The sequence below is a fragment of the Nerophis lumbriciformis genome, linkage group LG08, assembly GCF_033978685.3.
Source record: "Nerophis lumbriciformis linkage group LG08, RoL_Nlum_v2.1, whole genome shotgun sequence".
Lineage (NCBI taxonomy): Eukaryota > Metazoa > Chordata > Actinopteri > Syngnathiformes > Syngnathidae > Nerophis > Nerophis lumbriciformis.
This window is the reverse complement of record NC_084555.2, coordinates 40,994,096-41,018,082: the sequence shown is the minus strand read 5'-3', so window position 1 is coordinate 41,018,082 and position 23,987 is coordinate 40,994,096. Positions and strand designations below refer to the sequence as shown.

The window sequence follows — 23,987 nt, the reverse complement described above, 5'->3', positions numbered from 1 at the left end:
ATATATTTAAAGGGGACCTATGATGAATTTTGATTTTTCTGACTAATAAATGTTACAATGTTGGATACTTGTGCTAATCAATGCCAAAGCATCAAATCATAAGGTTCATGTAGTTTGGTATGAGCTTGCACGCAGTTTTGGATGCCTCTTTTTGCTGGGTTTTGCTGTCTGGCTACGTTGTGACGTGACAGCGAGGTGGACATACTTATATGGACATTCAGCCAGAGGTGGAGGAGCTCTGTATGATGCCAGCTGAGTTTGAGGAAATGGTAAGATAAAGTATTATTATCATTTAATCTTGGCATGCCCACAATTTGTTTTAATATAATGTTTTTTTTATACAGGTCTGTATCAATTAGAGACAGATGCACCTAATATTGTTATTGTGACAGTGATGTTTGTCTTCAAAATAAAAACTTTAATAAAACACTCAGGAAGTAGGTAATCAATGTGACTGTAGCAACATTTACACCAAAGCATATCCAACACATATCTAGACCACTAGCAAGTGTTTTAAATGTAGATTAAAACATCATACGTCCCCTTAGAGAAATAGCGAGTACCTTTACTTTGTGCTAGATGCCTGTGATGAGTTTTTAATTAGTGTAATATGATTTCAAATTGGGCAGCACGGTGAAAAAGGGGTTAGTGCGTGTGCTTCACAATACGAAGGTCCTGAGTTCAATCCCGGCCTCGGGATCTTTCTGTATGGAGTTTGCATGTTCTTCCCGTGACTGCGTGGGTTTTCTCCGGGTATTCCGGCTTCCTCCCACCTCCAAAGACATGCACCTGGGGATAGGTTGATTGGCAACACTAAATTGGCCCTAATGTGTGAATGTGAGTGTGAATGTTGTCTGTCGATCTGTGTTGGCCCTGCGATGAGGTGGCGACTTGTCCAGGGTGTACCCCGCTTTCCGCCCGAATGCAGCTGAGATAGGCTCCAGCACCCCCCGCGACCCCGAACGGGACAAGCGGTAGAAAATGGATGGCCGGATGGATGATTTCAACTTTTGTAACCTTTATTCCTTGTCAGTGTGGTGGCCCAATTTTTCTCTTGGCACGTTCCAGTTGTTTGTGTGAGTCATGTTATTTTTAGAAAAATATGTACAAAACATGTACCGTATTTTCCGCACTATAAGGCGCACCGGATTATTAGCCGCACCTTCTATGAATTACATATTTCATAATTTTGTCCACCAATAAGCCGCCCCGGACTAAAAGCCGCGCCTACGCTGCGCTAAAGTGAATGTCAAAAAAACGCTGCGCTAAAGTGAATGTCAAAAAAACAGTCAGATAGTTCAGTCAAACTTTAATAATATATTGAAAACCAGCGTTCTAACAACTCTGTCCCAAAATGTACGCAAATGTGCAATCACAAACATAGTAAAATTCAAAATGGTGTAGAGCAATAGTAACATAATATTGCTCGAACGTTAATGTCACAACACACAAAATAAACATAGCGCTCACCTTCTGAAGTTATTCTTCATTCGTAAATCCTTCGAATTCTTCGTCTTCGGTGTCCGAATTGAAAAATTGCGCAAGCGTGGGATCCAAAATGGCCGGTTCCGTCTCGTAGAAGTCATCGGGAGTCAGTGTCGCTGTTGTTCTGTGAATCCTGCCTTCCGGAAAGCTCGGACCACAGTTGTGACCGAAATATCTGCCCAGGCATTTATGATCCACTGGCAGATGTTGGCGTATGTCGTCCGAGGCTGTCTGCCCGTCTTAGTGAAGGTGTGTTCGCCTTCGGAGCTGTGTGAAAAAAGCCACCCGGCCTCTTCGCGTAAACTTCCCTTAACCACTCGCTCATCTTTTCTTCATCCATCCATCCCTTCGAGTTAGCTTTTATGATGACGCCGGCTGGAAAGGTCTCTTTTGGCAAGGTCTTCCTTTTGAATATCACCATGAGTGGAAGTTAGCATGGCAAGCTAGAACCACAGTGAAGGATGACTTCTCATTCCCTGTGGAGCGAATATTCACCGTACGTGCTCCCGTTCCACAGTGCGGTTCAGTTGCTGTGAAATACGGTAGTAATCCGTGTGCGGATGGAGAGATTGCGTCTTTTTATGAACCGGATCGTTTAGCAGGAGCCATTTTGTGGTCTTTACAGATGTAAACAGGAAATGAAACGTACGGTGATATCCGCGCGTTTTTTCTTCTTCTTCCGGGGGCGGGTGAAGCGCTTCCTGTTCTATGGGGGCGGGTGAAGCGCTTCCTGTTCTATGGGGGCGGGTGCTTTCCTTGGCGGTTGCTTGCGTAGAAGAAGAAGCGCTTCCTGTTCTACCGGGAAAAAAGATGGCGGCTGTTTACCGAAGTTGCGAGACCGAAACTTTATGAAAATGAATCGTAATAAAGCGCACCGGGTTATTAGGCGCACTGTCAGCTTTTGAGAAAAATTGTGGTTTTTAGGTGCGCCTTATAGTGCGGAAAATACGGTAGTATAAATCCAGCCCTCGATTAAAGTCATTGTTGTGCACTGGAAGACTGGTTTTTTGGGGGGTTTTTTGAGTGGAACATTAAGATGAGGGAGAAAAAAGACATACCATAAATATAAAGATGTCGATGTCTTCTCCACCCTGACATGGCCTTTAGAGTTGTAAAAAACAACAACATTATTTTTGATCTCATAATTTTCCACCTACATTTTAATGTGCACCAGGCCTGAACCTAACCCTTCTCCTTGACATGGTTAGCAGAAGGCCAAAGGTTTTCCTGGAAGTGTGGTAAAGAATCAGTGATTGGGCTGCTAATGGAGTCCATCCTCTTAAGTTACTGTAGGCCTTCCCCTTATGGGTCAGTAGTGGGTCAGTCCTCACTGGACACCCCAAGCCAAGGCTGGTCCTCTCTTGTCCACACAGAGGAAGGTGTTCTGTTAATACCATAGTGCTCTTTAATCATCCCTTAAATTGTCACTTGTGGTTTGTATTCAAAAACAAAACAACATGACTCATACACACTGGGTTTCCTAATCTGATGGACTGGCAAGTGAATCTGCTTTGAGGAAATAAATGGCAACCGGCCTTCTCCTTCATTAGGCAGCGGCACTATAACAAATGATTAATGCGGTTGGTAAGTAAAGCTTGAAATCAAGAGCCTTTTCTGCATTAAAAAAATAAATCATAATCAGTTTCTAACTTACTTTAATAAGTTGGTCTAATTGAAAATAAAGAAAACAGTAAGGAGCCATATGTAGTAAAATGGACAGAAATGGTACTGCAATCACGGTCAAAATGTGCTTCTTGCAAGATAGTTTACGAAGTAGTTATGCCACATTTTACAGATGTCGATTTGCCAAATGTACAAACCCTGTTTCCATATGAGTTGGGAAATTGTGTTAGATGTAAATATAAACGGAATACAATGATTTGCAAATCATTTTCAACCCATATTCAGTTGAATGCACTACAAAGACAAGATATTTGATGTCAAACTCATAAACTTTTTTTTTTTTTTGCAAATAATAATTAACTTAGAATTTCATGGCTGCAACATGTGCCAAAGTGGTTGGGAAAGGGCATGTTCACCACTGTGTTACATGGCCTTTCCTTTTAACAACACTCAGTAAACGTTTGGGAACTGAGGAGACACACTTTTTAAGCTTCTCAGGTGGAATTCTTTCCCATTCTTGCTTGATGTACAGCTTAAGTTGTTCAACAGTCCGGGGGTCTCCGTTGTGGTGTTTTAGGCTTCATAATGTGCCACACATTTTCAATGGGAGACAGGTCTGGACTACAGGCAGGCCAGTCTAGTACCCGCACTCTTTTACTATGAAGCCACGTTGATGTAACACGTGGCTTGGCATTGTCTTGCTGAAATAAGCAGGGGCGTCCATGGTAACGTTGCTTGAATGGCAACATATGTTGCTCCAAAACCTGTATGTACCTTCCAGCATTAATGGCGCCTTCACAGATGTGTAAGTTACCCAGGTCTTGGGCTATAATACACCCCCATACCATCACAGATGCTGGCGTTTCAACTTTGCGCCTATAACAATCCGGATGGTTCTTTTCCTCTTTGGTCTGGAGGACACGACGTCCACAGTTTCCAAAAACAATTTGAAATGTGGACTTGTCAGACCACAGAACACTTTTCCACTTTGTATCAGTCCATCTTAGATGAGCTCAGGCCCAGCAAAGCCGAAGCCATTTCTGGGTGTTGTTGATAAACGGTTTTCGCCTTGCATAGAAGAGTTTTAACTTGCACTTACAGATGTAGCGACCAACTGTAGTTACTGACAGTGGGCTTCTGAAGTGTTCCTGAGCCCATGTGGTGATATACTTTACACACTGATGTCGCTTGTTGATGCAGTACAGCCTGAGGGATCGAAGGTCACGGGCTTAGCTGCTTACGTGCAGTGATTTCTCCAGATTCTCTGAACCCTTTGATGATATTACGGACCGTAGATGGTGAAATCCCTAAATTCCTTGTAATAGCTGGTTGAGAAAGGTTTTTCTTAAACTATTCAACAATTTACTCACGCATTTGTTGACAAAGTGGTGACCCTCGCCCCATCATTGTTTGTGAATGACTGAGCATTTCATGGAATCTACTTTTATACCCAATCATGGCACCCACCTGTTCCCAATTTGCCTGTTCACCTGTGGGATGTTCCAAATAAGTGTTTGATGAGCATTCCTCAACTTTATCAGTATTTATTGCCACCTTTCCCAACTTCTTTGTCATGTGTTGCTGGCATCAAATTCTAAAGTTAATGATTATTTGCAAAAAAAAAATTTTTTATCAGTTTGAACATCAAATATGTTGTCTTTGTAGCATATTCAACTGAATATGCATTGAAAATGATTTGCAAATCATTGTATTCCGTTTATATTTATATCTAACATAATTTCCCAACTCATATGGAAACGGGGTTTGTATTTGTAAAGTTACGCAGTAATATTTTCGTCGGTAGTCGGGACAGATTGTTGGCATTACCCTGCTAAAATGTCTAGTTTGACCGCATGGACCACCATCGAAATAATTATATATAATAATATATAATATTTTATAAATCGCATAGGCCTACTTTGATAGCAAGCCAAGGCCAACAGTAAAATTACCGCCACATTTCGTTCAGCATAACCCCATGTTGCATCCAACCTGACGCACTGCATTCTCTTCCATGTACACACATCACCATCTTTCAGTGCAGAATGCAATTCTATGAGCCAACCCACATTACGCAAAAACCACGTTACGCATATATCATATCGCCTACTACCATGTCAATACACAAAGTACAAAATCATTACATGTAATGCATTATAGCAAATATGTGCCTGATGCACATACAGCAGAGGTGGGACCAAGTCATTGTTTTGCAAGTCACAAGTAAGTCTCAAGTCTTTGCCCTCAAATCCGAGTCAAGTCCCGAGTCAAGACAGGCAAGCCCCGAGTCAAGTCCAAAGTCAAGACTGGAAAGTCTCAAGTCAAGTCCTAAGTCCTGCATTTTGAGTTTCGAGTCCTTTCAAGTCCTTTTAACCACAGACTAATATATTAACACAGATTGTGTATGCTTTTCAAACGCTGTATTTATTTATTAAAACAAGTGCATTTTAAATTGCAGGAAAGAAAATTGTGCTGACATTGCACTTTATAATAGCACTATTAACCAGTCATTTTAAACATTAACTCATTCCTTTACAGAACAAACACATTGAAAAATAAAGTGCAAATGTACTTATTTGTACAAAAGTGTTAACATTGAAAAAACATGACATATACGTGAACATAACAAAAAAGTTGTACTTTTTATATGTCAGGGCCCTATGCTGCATTGCATTTGCAAAAGACCAAATTAGTCAAGAGTCTGTCAGTCATTTGTGCACGATGGGGGCGTAGTATGATGCCACCATGGCTGAAAACTCGCTCCACTGGAGCACTGGAGGCAGGCACTGCCAAGACTCTCATGGCCACTCGGAACAGTGAAGGAAGAGTCTTCATGTTCAATGCCCAGAACAAAAGGGGGGAGAGAGTTGTTTTGGGTTGGTGCACTACTTGTAAGTGTATCTTGTGTTTTTTATGTTGATTTAATTAAAAAAAGAAAGAAAAAAAAAATATTTCTTGTGCGGCCCGATACCAATCGATCCACGGACCAGTACCGGGCCGCGGCCCGGTGGTTGGGGACCACTGAGGTAAACAACCAACAGTATGTCAGAAAGCTAGCTAAAACGGTACACATATTCATATATAGTATACATTTTAACTGACCTTTATTTTACTATTTTTGTCTTTTTTTAGGTGGCTAAAATACGCGGTGCTGCTGACCGCCGTCTAACGTTACGCTTGATATATTGACTAACGTAACCCTGCTTAAAAAAAATCACTGAACGAAAAGTATGAATAAGGTAGTGAACTGCAACAGATTCCCGTGTTTGCAATAACGTTATAACGTTAGCAGTGAGTTTACAGCCTCACTGATTTAACTACACATTAAATAAAAGTCACGTTACTTAGCCAATAAACGTTATCTTACATTCAAAACTTACCGTTCTTTGTGCAACTTCAAATGCCGGACGAAGTTGGAAGTTGTTGCCTCTCCATCAGTAATTTTCGAACCGCATGTGTTGCATACTGCAAACCGTTTTGTGTTGACCACCTCGTAATTTTTATACCCAAACAAAATTATTTTTGGTATCATTTTTTGTTCACTGGCGTGTGGTTTGGACATGTCTTCTTCGTTGGTTGTCCTGCAATTTGATTGGATGAATGCTGTGTGATGAAAACAAAGCAGATCTAATTTGATTGGCTGTTGTACTGAGACCACACCAGCTGACACACGCAACGCTGATAGACAAGTACACAATGAAAAATACGGAGCGCTCCCGAATAACTTTTTCATCTTTGGGTTTTGGGGAAAGTAGCAAGTCATGTCAAGTCATGTCAATTCAAAAGGCTCAAGTCCAAGTGAAGTCACAAGTCATTGATGTTAAAGTCTAAGTCGAGTTGCAAGTCTTTTTACATTTTGTCAAGTCGAGTCTAAAGTCATCAAATTCATGACTCGAGTCTGACTCGAGTCCAAGTCATGTGACTCGAGTCCACACCTCTGACATACAGTACCAGAAACCGCAATTAGCCGTGCTAATGTTGGAACCCATTTCCTCAGCGTATCGGCATATTGAGAACGAAATAGGCACTGACACTACCCACATTCACATATTTGTCGAAAATATATTTTGCCAGTTAGATGACATATCAACATACAGGCTAACACGGCATATATTTACCCGTTTAGCCTATATGTCGATGTGTCATTGACCGGGCTAGCATGCTAAGCATTCGTTGCACGAACATACTAGCTTTGTTAGACAAGATCATAGACTGTATTGGACAATATAGTTTACATATGAAATGTCCATTTCCATTTATTACAATTATTAAGAAAATGTAAATGCCTTACTTACCTATCAAGGAGAAAATTAGCGAGTTTGGCATCAGATGAAAAAATCTTCTCCGCCTTCAATCGTCTCCATCTTTCAAAGGCACCCCCGATACAAATCCTTCTTTTTTTCCTGCCTTTGTGATGAATAAGTTGAGAATCGTAACGACGCCTTTTAGATTTACTAAGGTCTGACATGTTTAGTAACTTTACCAGTGGCAGTAGCTCGACGAAGGTGGTGGTGCGTAACTGGTAACCTAGGATGTGACACACTCGCTGACTTTTTAATTAGTCAAACGGTGGAGGGTGGGGCATCGAAATGAAAACAATAACAATATTTCTGGGCTGTAAATCTAATTTTGAAATTAGCATATCGCGGCTGAACTACTGTTATCAGTTATAGAGGTATTGGAAAAGAACATGATATATTAATGCCTTTTGACATATCAGGGCTATTTAATGATGACTTGAGATGAAATTTCTACATATTGCACCTTTAACGTAGAAGTGTTTTCAGTAGGTACAACTTAAAAATCTTCCAAACATCTTTTGAAATCTGAGTCATACAAGGCTGACTTGTCCGGAGACATGTTGCTGCCAGACCACGAGCAACACGAATTTGAGGGAAACAGGGGAGGGCAAGGCTAAAGAGACACACGATTTTGCAGCAAAATTTCTTCACTTTAAGGCATGGTGAGTACAATTTCTGCATAGTTTTTTTCACAACAGTTCATAACGCCATCAGCACAACACAAAAGCTTTTCCTCAGCTAGCAGTTACAGTAATGTTTAAGCTAGGAGACTTCAACATTAGTCATTTTGAGTTTTGTTTTCTGGTGGAAGCCCGGATGGCAACATTGGTAGCATTAGTTTAAAGCCTACATAGGTTAAATAGTACACGTTTTGCGTCTTCCTAATTTAAAATTGTTGCATGGTTGATGTCGATTTTAACAGCAAAAGCTGCATGACTGAGGTGTTTTTATTTATGACCGTGACTAAACACGTCTCAAATGTAGGTTACTGACCATACATTCAGTTTGACATTGATACATTTTGATTTTGAAGTTCTAGAGTTATTTATATATGAAGTTAAAGTTTGTTAATTGAGTCATAGCTGAAGAACAGTCAGTTGGAGCTACTTGTTAGCATTACATGGAAGGTGTTTTAACACATAATATTTACATTTGTTGTTTTTGGTGGGTAACTGCAGATATATTAGCACATTTGTATCATTATAGTCTTTAGGGGGATGGTGTGGCTTGATAGGTCGAGCGGCTGTGCCAGCAACCTGAAGGTTCCTGGTTCGATCCTTGGCTTTAGCCACCCTAGTCATGTCCGTTGTGTCCTTGGGCAAGACATTTCACCCTTGCTCCTTATGGATTGTGTTTAGGGCCTTGCATGGCAGCTCCCGCCATCAGTGTGTGAATGCGGAAGTAGTGTCAAAAGGCTTTTAGTACCTTGAAGGTAGAAAAGCTTTTTTTTTTAGTCACCAAAACTTCTGTTTACATTTCTGTCAATGTTTTAGTCACCTGATAGAAAGATGGCCTGCATTTGTTGATATAACCCAAGTAAAATTTGCAGTATGTTATTTTGGAATAAATTGTAAAAGATAGTAATTTAGTAAGTTAGGATAACTTAAATGGAGTACTTTATACCCAATTTAATCCAAGTTGGTTTAACTTAATTAATCATGTAGCTGACAGAGAAAATCAAGTTGTTTGTACAAAAGTAATTGAGTTTGCCTAACTCGAGATGTTTTGTGGAATTTACTGAATAATGGCTAAATTGAACTAACTTAAAAAGATCCATGCAAATTTTTGCATAATTTTTTTAGGTTGACCTGGCATATCATTTTTTAGAGTGTGAGGATTGACACCTTATGACGCTCTTAATTTCTTAATTTCCTTTCATTTAATTATTATATAATATATTATTATTTAACAGTCAAACCTAACACATCAGCACCAAGAAACGTGATGCAATAGCAGAGGGGTCCTCATTTAAAACACCTTAGTGCGACACACACAAAAAAGCCATCCAAACGTTAATTGACTTTTGTATACTCAGCTCAGCAGCCTCATCTAAAAAAATATGTGTGAAGAATCCTGACAAAAAGTACTGTATATGTATGCCAGAAACCCCAAATTCCCTTACCGTATGTAGAAAAATATTTAGAAAGTGTGACGCACAGTTTGGAGAACAAGTGTTACCTCACGTAAATAGTAAATGGATTTTACTTGTAAAGATACTCAAAGTTCTTTGTGCACTATTACGACATTTACCTATTGATGACACAGTATCTGGAGAAACTGGGGGTTCAGTCTTGCTTAAGGATACTTCGACATGGTCACAGGGGGACTGAACATCAAACCCGCAACCTTAAGGCTGGAAGACAACCACTCTACCACCTGAACCATACGCACTCTCGACTGTAGAAGGTCAACGCGAAGTTACTTATGAATGCGGCATTTCATAAAGACATAGAGTGAGCTTCTTCTTAGCTCTGGCTTCTTCTGGGACCAGCAGTACACAGTCACACCCCTCGGATGCAGAGTGACAATAGTGTTTTATTATTTTTCTTTTCAAAGTCTTTGTGCTTTGCAGCAGTCTCACGCTTTCTCTTCTCATGTGCTTTTTCCAGCAGTCTTGCGCTTTCTCCTCTCGTGTGCTTTTCAGCAGTCCGGTCTTTCTTTTGGTTGTCGTCTCGCTCGCCGTCACTCTCTGCTTCCCTCCCCCTCATGGTCTCCGACGCTGCTAATAAAGAGACAGGGGATAACTCGTTCCAGCTGAGGTATTCACTCACCTGTCTGCTGCTTCATGGCCTGTCTGCACACACCCTGCCCGCAAGGAACACGTGTACCACGTCCCTTCCACACACAATTGTTTGGAGGGGTGAAGACATCACGTGCTTCCTCGGGGCCCGAGTCTCCTGTTTGCTACTAAGTGTTGTTTTTATGTGCTTGAAGTTTCTCACGCACATTTACAAACCCCGTTTGTGAAAATAAAGTAATATAACGTATGAATGAATATGTATATTTATACATATTGGTAATATACTGTATATGGGAGGGTTCTAATCTTTTTATGTTTTTTATGTTGGTTTGTTTATTTTTTCATGTCCAGCCAAATCATACTGTTGACGTAGATATCCATATCTGCTGTATAAAATTGCTCTACTCAAGAGAAGTGTGAGATACTTCTCTTGTTGCCTTATTTGAATTTGGCTTCATTAAATGGATGTATTTATTGTTTGGCGCAGCCGGACCGGAGAAGCAGGGGATAGAAAGAAGTTAAAAAAAAGAAGACAGAAGGGGCAATAGCAGGGACAAGAGAGGGATAAGACAGAGACTTACGGTGAGTATGGACTGTGTAGGACGTGCTTAGCTGGGGCAGCGTGGAAATGTAACATTTTTTTATTTTTTATTGGCAATTAGGCTGACCCCAACTTAACAATAATAGTATTTACTGGTTGTGTGCCTCTTCCTTTTCTTTTCTTTTTTGGCACTGAGCCAGTGAATATCTGCCATTCGTGTATCACTGTTGTGCAGAATTCAGGGAGATTTTGATCGCTGGGCCTCACTTATTTTTATCGACAGTGGCTTGTCTCAACTTTGCTAAAATGAATGTACTTCCAGGATTTTCTATTTTTTTCCAGTGTATACCACTTTTTCTCCCCCAGTGCTTCTTTCAGAAATTGGATAGTCAGATTTTAGACTTCATTTGGAATAAAAAGAATGACAGGTTCAGTAAGCAATATTTGCAAAGACCTAAATCGTTGGGAGGACTCCCAAACTTTAGGTTTTACTACTGGGCCACTAACACTAGAATTCTTAAATATTGGCTGCAATATGAAGCATTTGATCCTCCTCCGTTATGGCTGGTTATAGAGGCATACTCAACCAAACCAGTATCTTTTAGGGCTCTGATTTGCGCTCCCATTCAATCATCAAGATTCGCTTTTAAGAAAAATCCCATTGTAAAAACTTCATTTAGAATGTGGGTTCAGTTTAAACGCTATTTTGGTTTACAGACTATTTCTAGTCTTGCACACATCACTGCTAGTCATTCTTTCCCTTCCTCTCCTGTCGAGAGTGCCTTTTTAAGATGGTCACGTCTGGGGATCAATAGCATTAAAGATGTATACATTTGTCTTTATATTTGTACATGACTTTGGTAATTGGCGAAAATATTGAACTGAAACCTTTAAGCGGACGGTGTCATCTTCTCTTAGTAAATCAAAAAATAATATTATAGTTTTTACTACTCTATTGGCTCGAAGACTCGTGTTAAATTGGAAGGCTGCAGCGCCTTCTTGCTACACCCTCTGGATTAAAGATGTTCTTTATTTTTTCAAACTGGAGAAAATTAGGCTGACATTAAATGATTGTTCCGTGAAGTTTCAGGAAGTATGGGGTGGTTTCCTAAGATATGTCCAAGAAACCGATCTCAAATTTAACCCCAATTGAAAAGTAATTGAAATGTAGATAATTGAGGCCTGCACTACAAATGGAGCAATAAAAAACTAAGAGAAATAACACTATTGTTAATGAATAATAACAATAATATTGATTACTTCTATTACCAACATAAAAATCGCTTCAAAAGCAACAATACATAAATGTAATGAATACTTCAATTACAAAAGAAAGAGAAGGGGAAGAGAGAGGAGCTGACGATATTAACCTTAAAGATTGTTATGGTAAAAACAGGTTAGGCTGGCTGTCAAGTAGAGGAGACACGGACGTCAGTGTGGATCTAGTTAGCTTTATTTTTTCACTCACTTTCATAACAACTTACATGGTAACATGTAAGCAAATATGCCATAGCGTCAATTCCGGTCCTTCAACACCAGCTATGTTTTCGTAATGAAATGCTTTTCATTGCATATCCACCCATTTTCTATCGCTTGTCTCTCTCAGGGTTGCGGGGGGCTGGAGCAGTGACGTGCTGTCACCAGGTGGCTTAACCATGAGATGTTCAAAAACGAAGTAATAAAATAAAATACGTTTGAATATTTATAGTTTGGTCTATGCTTTCTATGTGATTTTGGTGTGGTTCTTGTTTATTTTGATAATTTTCATGGTCAAAATCGCCGAAATTCCGTGTTTCCTGATCAAAATAACGCAGCAGACGAGAAGTAAGGCAGACACAGATAGTGCCTCCACGGCAACACACAGTGTGCGTGCAAGGGGGCGAGTGCTTGTTGCCACAGGGAAAAGGCGGACCATGAGGCAGCAAGCACCTCTGCCTCAAAGTAGGGGGCGATATATTGTCAACTTGCAGTTCAATGCCTCAGCAGTACTCTGACTCGCCACACTGGGAGAAGTGGGGGCGCTCAAGCTAGCAGACACATGTCTCTCCAGCGGAAACCAGCCTCTTTTTAAAAAAAAAAACTGTATTTATAACAAACATGGCATTTTTATTAGAGTAAGCCAGCGTTTGTGGGGGTTTTTGTGAGATGCAAAAATATTGTTTTATTGCTTGGAATTAAATCAAATTAAATGAATGTGTCTGCCAATATGGAGGAATATATACTATCCAAGATTAAATACTTCTCTAAACTGGACTTTAAGACAAAATGAATGTGATCATACAAAGTATGTTTTCATGGAGGATAGCTATTGCTGCTTCAGATACAAATACAGAAAGGTAAGATACACTCACAATACTTGATTTATTTTGTTAAAAGCAAATGGGACCAAAAAGTATTTAATAACAACTTTATCAAATACTTTTTGGACCCATTTATCATATCATAATCAGTGTTGGGTTAGTTACTGAAAACCAGTAACTAGTTACAGTTACTAGTTACTTTATTTCAAAAGTAACTCAGTTACTTTTTCTTTTTTTTTTTTTTCTTTTTTTTCTTTTTTTTTTTTTTTTTTTTTTTTCTTTTTTTTTTTTTAATGTCCTGTCCAGCTTCTCAGGCAAATCATATAGTTGATGTAGATGCCCATGTCGGCTGTTCAGATTTACTTTACAAAAGAGAAGTGTAGGATACTTCTCTTGTTGCCTTATTTGTATTTGACTTTATTAAATGTATTTATATTATCATTTAGTGCAGCCGGGCCGGAGCAGGAGGGGATAGAAAGAGAAAAAAAAAGAAGACAGAGGGGGAAATTGTGGGGACAAGAGGGGGATTAGACAGAGAGACAAAAACAACAACAGCAAACAACAACAACAACAACAATAGAGCAACATCAGCAAATATGACATGTACAAATATGATGGTAAAAGTAATAGCAAATAAGCAGTTAGCGAAAAATAAAAAATAATACAGAAATGACAATGAGCATTATTACACTACAAATGGATCAATACAAATACCAATAGAAATAGCGCTATTGATAATGAACAATACCAATAATTTACCTTTATTATCAACAATACAGTTGTTTAAATGCAACAATACATATACGTAATGATAACTTGAGATACGAAAGAATGCAGAAAAATGGAGGGGGAGAAAGAGAAGCAACCTACATTAACCTTGTAGATTGTTATAGTCACAATAGGTTAAGCTTTGTCAGTGTGCCATGTGTTACACCCAGTTTACCCTAGGGCAACAACGTTAATATATGTTTGATGAAACGTGATTATGTGCATGAGTGTAAGTATGCATATGTACTTGTATATGTACAGAATGTGTATATGTGTTTGTACAATGAATGTATATGTACAGAATGTGTATATGTGTTTGTACAGTGAATGTATATGTACAGTATGTGTATGTGTATGTTTGTATATTGAATGTGCGTGTGGATGTACGAACATTAGGTAGGTAAATATGTACTGTATTTGTGTATGTATGTGGGAGCGTAGGTACCTATGTACGTATGTGAGCATACGTGAATTTGCATGTACAATACATTCGACTCCCAGAGTGCGTGGGAGCCAGAGCACGGCCCCATCACCCCCGAGAGCCCAACCCACAAACAGGAGGCGTGGTGCCCAGGGAACCAGGGACCACCGCCCCCACGCAGCCAAGCCGGCCAGCGACAGGAACCCCAGAGCCCGACCCACCGTACCGCCCACAAGGGCCAGCAGCAGGCCGCAGACAGACGCACCCGGCGGAGGACAGGGCACGAGAAAAGCAGGGGACAGCCAGACCCCAAGCCAGCGAGAGACCACACCCCACACGGGCAGAAAGGCGAGACGCCCCGCCCGAAGGACCCAGAGACTCCCCGCAACCGGACGGGAAGACCGCCCCCGCCCCACCGGCAACCGGGCCCCCACGAGCCCACCCCCCACCCCCGGAGAGCGCGGCGAGGCCAGCCCCCGGCCACCCCACCCAAACCGGCCGCCGCAGGACCACCAAGGCACAGGGCCACGGGAACCACCCACCCCACCCGCAGGGACCCCAACGATGGAGATGGAACAACCAGCAACCGCCCCGCCGAGCCCCCCCCCTGAGGGAGGGGAAAAATTAAAAAATAATATTAATAAAATATATTTTAAAAATAAATAAATAAATAAATTAATTAATTAATTAATTAAAAAAAAAAAGAATTAAAAGAAGATCACAGACATGCTGACAAACAAGGTCACTACCCCAGCAACTGGCCGACTCGCAGCACCTCGGAATACCTTGCAGCACCAAGCTACCACAATAGACGCAGGGACTAGGCCCAACAGGCCCCAACCAAGACGGGCACCCGGAAGGGATGGACAGCGGGACCCAGGAGCTCCAGACACGCAGTTCGGATGCAGTAGCCTGAGGCGTCGACCCCCGTCTGACAGGCAGGCCCAGAGCGTACCCCCAGAAATATACATACATACATACATACACACATACACACATACACGTATACATACCCACACATACACATATATACATATACATACACATATGTACACATACACATATATAAACATACATACATACACACACATATACATACATATACACAGTTCGTCAGCCCCGACAGCCATCACGCGCGCGCGCTGCCACCAGTCACAACATCAGCCACACCCCTGCACCAGACCCAGCAGCCACGGGCGCCCACACCACAAACAAACGGCAGCAGAAACAGCAGCCGCAATAACCCCAGACAGCCAGCACCAGCCAATCAAATTAAAGCGATCAAAGAAAAACTGCGACCAGCAACCACACGCCACCAGGGCCACGGAGACCAGCCGGCGCCAGCCCGCCGGTCAGCCCGAACGCCAACACGCAAACAAGAGACACCAACAACCCCCCCAACCAAAAGGCCCCCCACCCCAACCCAAACCCGCACAAACACACCACCGCCCAAACAACCGGGACACAGCATCCAGACCAGACACGGGGGCTGCGCCGCCACCACACCAAGTCACCAACAGAGACCCCACAGCGCAAGGTCGGGCCACACGGGCACGGACCCCATCCAACAGGAAGTGAGACCCGCGCGACGCCACACACAAATAAATAATAAGATTAAAAAAAAATGAAATAAAATAAAAATAAAAAAATAAAATAAAAAATAAAATTTAAAAAATAAAATAAAATAAAAATGAGTAATAATAAAAATAAAAATAATAAATACATTAAAAATTAAAAATATATATATAACAATAATAAATGAATAAAAGCCTGGCAGGCCACCAGACCGCAGTCCCCGCCGGCCGACGAGGCAATGAGGGGTGCGCCGAACCCCAAACCCCCCATGCATGTGTACAAGGCCCCCAGAGTGTCTACTGTGTAGTTAAAATTAGGAGGTCAGCCGTTACAGCCGACCTCCAGTCCCTATTGATGTGTGTACTGTAGCGTGAGTGAGATATGTATGCTTGTGGGAACTAATAATGCGATTAAAATTGGGGGACATCAAGGTCATGGTGGGTCCCAACCAAACCAAGCCCCCCAAATCCTAAGTGTCTAATATGCAGCTAAGATTGAGGGATGGACGAGCAGGGGACAAGAAAGGAGGACTGGAGCCCCATTGGAGGCATCCTCAACCCCCCGCCATGCCTCCCCGCAGGACAATCCCCAAAGTCCTATATATGTGTGACTGTGTGCGCTATAAGTAGGAGGAGTAGAGGGCCCGGACATCCCCCCAGTCCACGCGGCCGACAACCAGGAACTACGGCCAGGAGGCCGCCACCCCCCGCCACAGCCCGTGACCCACACCAGACCACTTTGACGTGACGCCACGCGAGCCCCTCCCCCCGCCAAACAAAGCCATCCCCCGCCCGCCCCAACCCAACCCTGCAGAGCCCATACCGGCAACCAAACGCAGAGAAACCGCACAGCCCCCACGCCCAATGCAAACACCGCATCCCGGCCATCCACACAGCAACGTGCCCATACGAGTCCCGGCCAGGGGAAGGAGCCCCCCAACGGGGGAAGAAGCCAATGCATCCCGTCCGCCTGCCAGCACCCAAACCAGCCGGCAAGCCAACGCCAGCCATCCCCACAACCCCACAAGCGCACAGACACCAGCCACAGTCCCCCAACCACTCCAACCCAACACAGCGATGCCAACCGCTGGTATCACCGCAGCAACCATCACCACCACCGCCCGTCCGCAGCGTAAACACCCGCGGCCGCCGAAACCAAAACAAAAAAGCGACCGACCCCGTAAACCACAACAACGCACACCCCCGGCTACCACCGAGGCCACCAACCCACCTACCCCAACTCATCCACAGCCAGGCCAATTGAGCCACCGGACATCCACACCCATGCACACACCTACACATTCATATACACATACATACACACATACATATATGCATATACATATACATACACATACACACATTTCCACACGTATGCATATACATATAAACATACACATCCACACATATATACACATTAATACACCCACACACATATACATAAGCCCACATATACACAAACACATACATACACAACACACACAAAAAATAAATAAATAAATAAAATAAAATTAAAAAAAAAAAATAAATAAAAAAAAATTAAAAATTAAAAAAAAATAAACCCTTTAAATAAAATAAAATAAATAAAAATAAACAAGAGGCCTGGTCGCCAACAGTGCCCAACGCCACCAAACCCCGCAGCCCCTCCCGCACGTCCAGGCCCCCCCCGCCCACCACCCACCAGGCATCCCATCCGGCAAAAAGCCATAAGGGCCCAGCCCTGCGTCCACAGCCGGCATGCCACGGCACCTCAGCAGACCCGGCGCCGCGATCAGCAATACACACCGGGGCAGCGACACATACATATGTACCTACATACATACACACAGATTTCACCATACATATATACAAACGTACACACACCCACATACACGCGTACCCATATATAATTTAACAGAATAAGTTAAATATATTAAATAGATTAAAAATTAAAAAAAATAAAAATAAATAATAATAATAATAATAATAATAATAATAATAATAATATATATATATATATATATATATATATACATACATACACACATACATATATATATATACACATACATACACATACATATATACATACATACATACATACATTCATACATACATACATATATACATACATACATATACATACATACACATACATACATACATATATATATATATATATATACACATAAAATAAATTAAAATAAATAAATAAAATTAATAAAAAAATAAGGGCAGAGTAAAACACAGGAGGGGGACTCCCGCAGGGCAGTCGGGCAGCACCGCCGGGGCCCCAACAAGGGAGGCAAGCAGTCCCCCCAACCCGGCACCAGGCAGGCCCGCACAGCCGCAGCGCAGGGCGACCCCGGGCAGACCCCGCCCCGCGCCCCAGGGGAAGGAGGAAGCCCACGGACAACCGGAGCCAGCGGGGCACGAGCCGACCCCCGCCCGACAGCGGCAAGACCCCAGCCCCACGGGCGCAACCCCCCGCCCAACCACCCACGGGAGGGACAGCCCCCCCAACCAACCCAAGGCGGCCGCCCACAGCCCCACCCGCACCCCAACACCCGCCTAGGCACCTCCACCCACCCCCAGCCACCAGACCACCCACGGATCGGCCCGCCAGGCCGGAACCAGGAAACACACCCCAGGCCCCCCGACCCCGCGGCACACGGCCCCCCCGGCACCCAGGACCCCCCACCCACGGAGCAAGACCCCCGGGACAGAGCCCCAGCCCCGGCCCCCAAGGGAGTCAGGTCAGAAAATTAATTAGCGGTGCCCAAAGAGATCGGAATTCTGTCAGTTGTTGGTTTGATTCAGCAGACATTCTTTCCATAACTACATAATCTAATAAAATGTTTTTGTAAAGGTTTATACATAAATTATTTTTTGATTTCCAATTTATGAGAATAGTTTTCTTGGCGATGCCCAACGCATTTATAAGGAGGTATGTTTTGTTTATATCAAGATCAGTTGCGGAGAGATCACCCAACAGGCAGAGTGCGGGGGAGATGGGAATAGGAATCTCTAACGCTAATGATAGGTTCTCGCACACTCCAAGCCAAAAGTTACTCACGGGAGCACAGGACCACATTGAATGCAAGTAATTATCTATCTTATTATCTGAGCAGTGTACACAGATGTTAGAGTCAGCTAAACCCATTTTATACATTCTTAGACCGGTGTAATGTATTCTGTAAAGTATTTTGAGCTGAATCAGTCGTACATTTGGATTCTTAATCAAACGAGTAGTATTGAGGCATATTTGTTTCCAGAATTCTGGGTCACAGCTTGTTGATACGTCTGAGTGCCATTTAGAAGTTGGAATACTTATTGTGTTATCTATTTTTGATAAGAGAGCATATAATTTGGATAAAGCTTTGGGGGCAGATGTTTTGAAGAATTTAACGGTCGTAGGATTAGTTTCCCATGTTGTTTTGTTGAATCTTGCGCTGATTACAGATTTGATTTGTATATATTCTAGAAATTTATTAGGATTGATTGCATATTGTGTTATTCAACTTTTAAAAGAGATAAAACTGTTTGCATTGATGATATCCCCAAGGCATCCGACTCCCTTATCATACCATGTTGGAAAGTTCAATGGCTTCTTGTTTAAAAGAAAATCAGGATTATTCCAAATAGGCGTAAATTGGCATGGAGTGAGCGGGGACCCAGTTATTTTCAAAAACTCCCACCAAGCTGTTAAGGTAGTGCGTATATTAATACTTTTAAAGCAGTTGTGTTTTCGGAGAATTTGGCTAATAAAGGGCAAGTTAGAAATTGGGATCTCCTGGCTAAGTGATTGTTCAATCTCTAACCATAAACTATCTAATAAAGTGGGATTGATCCATTTTAATATATATTGTAGTTTATTTGCAAGGAAATAATAGGAAAAGTTTGGGAGTTCTAGACCCCCATGTTCTTTGGGTTTTTGTAAAGTTTTAAGGCTGATTCGTGCTGGTTTACTCTTCCAAAGAAACTGATTGATGTGTGAGTCTAGTGACTTAAACCAGATTTGAGAAGGTTTGGTTGGAATCATTGAAAATAGATAATTAACCCTAGGCAAGACCATCATTTTCACGGTAGAAACCCTTCCCATAAGTGAGATTGGCAGTGTTTTCCAACGCGCCAGATCATCCTCAATCGATTTTAAGATTGGGGAGTAATTCAAGCGATTCAGATCTGACAATGTGGAGGAAATATTGATTCCCAGGTATTTAATGTTCCCTTTATGCAGTGGAATCGATGAGGTGCTCTGAAAGTCAAAATTAATTGGTAACACAGTAGATTTGGACCAGTTGATGGAGTAATCTGAAATAGAACTGAATTTATTGATAAGTGAGATTGTATCTTGAAGAGAAGAATGTGGATTTTGTAAGAAAAGTAATACATCATCAGCATAAAGGCTTATTTTATGATGAACGGTTGCGGTATGGATGCCTTTAATATTTGCATGCTGTCGAATAGCGGTTGCAAGAGGTTCAATAAATATAGCAAACAGTGACGGAGAAAGTGGACACCCTTGCCTTGTGCCCCTCATAAGATTAAACCTTGGAGATATTTGGCTGTTCGTTCTAACCGAAGCTGTAGGAAAACTATATAGGACCTTAATCCATTCTATAAATGAGTCTCCAAATCCAAATTTCTGTAGAGTAGCTAGAAGAAAATTCCAGTTCACTCTATCAAATGCTTTTTCAGCATCTAATGAAACAACAGCTGTTTTTAGATTATGAATAACAGAATAGTCTATCACATTGAGTAGACGGCGAACATTGTTGGACGATTGTCTCTCTTTGATGAAACCTGTTTGATCAGGATGTACTATATATGGAGTGACTTTTTCTAATCTTTGAGCTAATACTTTGCAGATAATTTTAAGATCAGCATTAATCAGGGAGATTGGCCGGTAACTGGATGGAAGTGTTGGGTCTTTATCAGGTTTTAGCAAGAGACTGATCGTGGCAGAGTTCATATTTGGAGGAAGGAATGAGTTTTCTTTAATCTCTAAAGCCATTTTCGTAAATATCGGAGCTAGCAGTGACCAGAATGTTTTGTAGAACTCCACAGGGAACCCATCAGGCCCTGGAGCTTTATTGTTTGGCATCTGTTGAAGAGCATCGTGTAGTTCGCCTACAGAAATAGCAAGATCTAAATTTGATACCTGCCTTGTATTCAATTTAGGTAAGTCTATACCATTGAGAAATGTCTCAATGTCTGAAAGAGATGGGTCAATCTGGGGTGTATACAAGTTTCTGTAAAAGTCTCTAAAGATGGAGTTAATTTCCTCAGGAACGTGTGTAATGTTCCCAGCTGAATCCTTGATGGATGGTATAGAGTTTTTTTCTTTGTTTAATTTTAGTTGGTTAGCCAAATATTTGCTTGGTTTATTGTCATGTTCAAATTTTTCTAAGCGTAACCTCTGGAGCAGGAATTGACTTTTCTTATCAATTATTTCTCTTAAATCTAATTTGAGTTTTCTCAGTTTGTTCAGAGTGTGATCATGTTGTGAATTCGCATAAGCTAATTCTAATATTTTTATTTCATTTTCAAGTTCCTGCTCTAGTAAACGTTCCTTTTTTTTCTTGTATGATGAATAAGAAATAATTTTTCCTCGCATAACTACTTTTGCCGTCTCCCAGAGAACGCACGCCGTGATTTCTGGTTGATCATTAAAATCTAAAAAATCTGTCCATTCTTTCTCAAAATAGTTTAGGAAGTCTGGGTCCTTTAGTAATGATGTATTAAGTCTCCATTGTTTGATAGGTGCAGTGATAGTTTTGTTGGTGAGGGAAAGTGAGACAGGTGCATGGTCACTGATGATGATAGGATGGATGTGAATGTTTGAGATGTCAGATAAAATTGAGCTACTAGTTAAAAAGTAATCAATGCGAGAGAATGAGTGGTGAACTGGAGAAAAATAAGTGTATTCCCTAAGAGTGCGGTGATAAGAACGCCAGGCATCGCAAAGACCATAATCCTTCATATATTGCTTAAGTATTACCACTGACTGAGACTCACGGTGACTCCCAGTCACTCTGGACCGATCTATATTTGGATTAAATACTAAGTTGAGGTCCCCTCCTAGAATCAAGCAGTGGTTTGAGTGAGGAGAAAGTGAAGAGAAGAAAGTGTGAAAAAAGGAGGGGTCATCAACATTTGGACCATAAATGTTGGCGATACATAAGTTTCTCCCGTCAATAGAAATATTAAGAATGATGTATCTTCCCTCTATGTCAGTAATGGAGTTATGAACTGTAAAGTTGACCTTTCTACTTATGAGAATGGCTACGCCTCTCTGTTTGGAGTTGTAACTAGCAAGGTATGTGTGTGGGTATTGCGATGAATGCAGTTTTGAGGTATCGGACTTGGAGAGGTGAGTCTCTTGTAGTAAAGCAATGTCTGCTTGCATGCTCTTCAAATGATTAAGAATTTTTATATTTTTTTCCTTTGACCCGACACCACGCACATTCCAAGTGACAAACTGTATAGTGGACATACTAAATTAGACTGTAACTAAGTGTGTGGATGTATGTGTGTACTTTATGTGTAAATAATGCATGTCTGTATCTAAATGTAAACCTATCATGCATATATGTAGGTGTGCAGAGTGTATAGTTGTGCATGTATTAGCTGTGAGTGTAAATGCTGATGACAACAAGGGGACACACAACAGGTGGAGAAATAGAAAGAGAAAAACAAAACAAAAAGCATAACATAAAAAGAAAAGAAGAAAGTGGTGGATTAAACAGGTAGTGAAATAAGTGACATAAAAAGGAAAACAAGAAAGTAAAATAGTAAACATGTTGGTTTACCGAAAGAAAGAGAGAGAGAGAGCGTATGTGTTTACGTGAGCGCTATGTGACGCACAGGTGTATTGTGAGCAAGAGGGGGGAAAAAAGAGAGGGATTGAAGCATAATGGAATAACAAAACAAACAAAAAATACAACATTTACCGTGTTTCAGACGCTAATAATACAGCCACGGCGTGGCTTCTGGATCACGGTAAAGTTGGCCGTTGATGAAAAGTTTATCCACCGCGATGACTGCACGGCATCCTTCGGTGATAAACTTCTTGCGAAGCGGGAACAGATGGCGGCGCCTGTCGAGAATTTCCTTTGGAAACTGGTCGTTGATGCTGAAGTTGGATCCTTTCAGCTCTCGGCCCTGGTTCCTCACCCGCTCCTTCTGCTTGAAGTGTTCGAATTTGGCCACGATGGGTCTCGGCCTCCTGTTCTCCGGCTTTTTGGCTCCAAGCCGGTGGACGCGATGGAAGGTGATGTTCCTGATGGTGTCCGCTGGAAGCTTGAGCTGGTGTTCCATGAAGGACTTGATGGTTTCCTCTGGATCTTCCTCGGTCTTTTCCGGTATTCCCGCGAAGACCAGATTGTCCCTCATGCTTCTCGCCTGGAGGTCCAACATCGTCTCCTTCATGCTCCTGTTTTCTCGAGTGAGTTGCGTCACTCCGTCGGTGAGGGATTTTACGGACTCACGAAGAGCGGCGTTCTCCTTGGCGAGAGAAATGACCTGCTGTTGTCCGAATTCCAAACTCTCTCGGATGGCTTGGAATTCCTTGTGGAGAACCTCGACAAGTGCGAGGCGGCCATCCAAACAAGTCAGCCTTTTGTCGATGGAATCCAGGATGTCGGTGAAGTTTGTGCCCGGTGGTGACACATGGCCAGGTGAGTCCTCCGGGCGGATTCTTTTAGACGTTGGCGTCTTAGATGGTTTCCCCATGACGAGACGATCGTAGCACTCTTCGATGTAGCCTTCAAGTGCCTCCAGATTTTGATATTTAAGTTTTATTTGCTTTATTTTCTGAATGAATCAGAATTGTTTGGCAGCTGCGTGTGCCACTTGATTCTATTTTTTTCCCGCGTCACGTACGCTCTCTCTCGCGAGACTACAGCATTACTGACGCATCCAGACGCAACTCAGTTACTAACTCAGTTACTTACACCAAAAAGTAATGCGTTACTGTGAAAAGTAACTATTTAGTTACTTATTCTACTTTTTTTTTTTTAAAGCTCCCATTAATGCCCTTTTAGCCTTCATTTCAGTACTGTTATTGCACTGGCAAATAATACAATCTGTTGATCAACTTGACATGCATTTGCATCACTGAACTCTGCTAAGCAATGTGGTCTACATACAACACACAAAGACAAAGATATGTTTCAAAGGGCCAATTTATTTCAGGCCAGAACAAATTGACAAAACTATTTTAAATAGCTGCAACATAACATACATAAGTA

General features: G+C 41.8%; 1 protein-coding gene across 1 annotated transcript; it reads right to left on the bottom strand.

The window, feature by feature from the left end:
- Positions 1–13,317: 13,317 nt before the first annotated feature.
- Positions 13,318–23,652, bottom strand: LOC133611191 (uncharacterized). Its single transcript, XM_061967904.2, has 2 exons — positions 22,689–23,652; positions 13,318–13,405 (listed from the first exon to the last, which is right to left on the bottom strand). The coding sequence occupies exon 1, from the start codon at positions 23,467–23,469 to the stop codon at positions 22,702–22,704; it is 768 nt and encodes a 255-aa protein (XP_061823888.1). The 5' UTR covers positions 23,470–23,652; the 3' UTR covers positions 13,318–13,405; positions 22,689–22,701.
- Between the last annotated feature and the right edge of the window lie 335 nt (positions 23,653–23,987).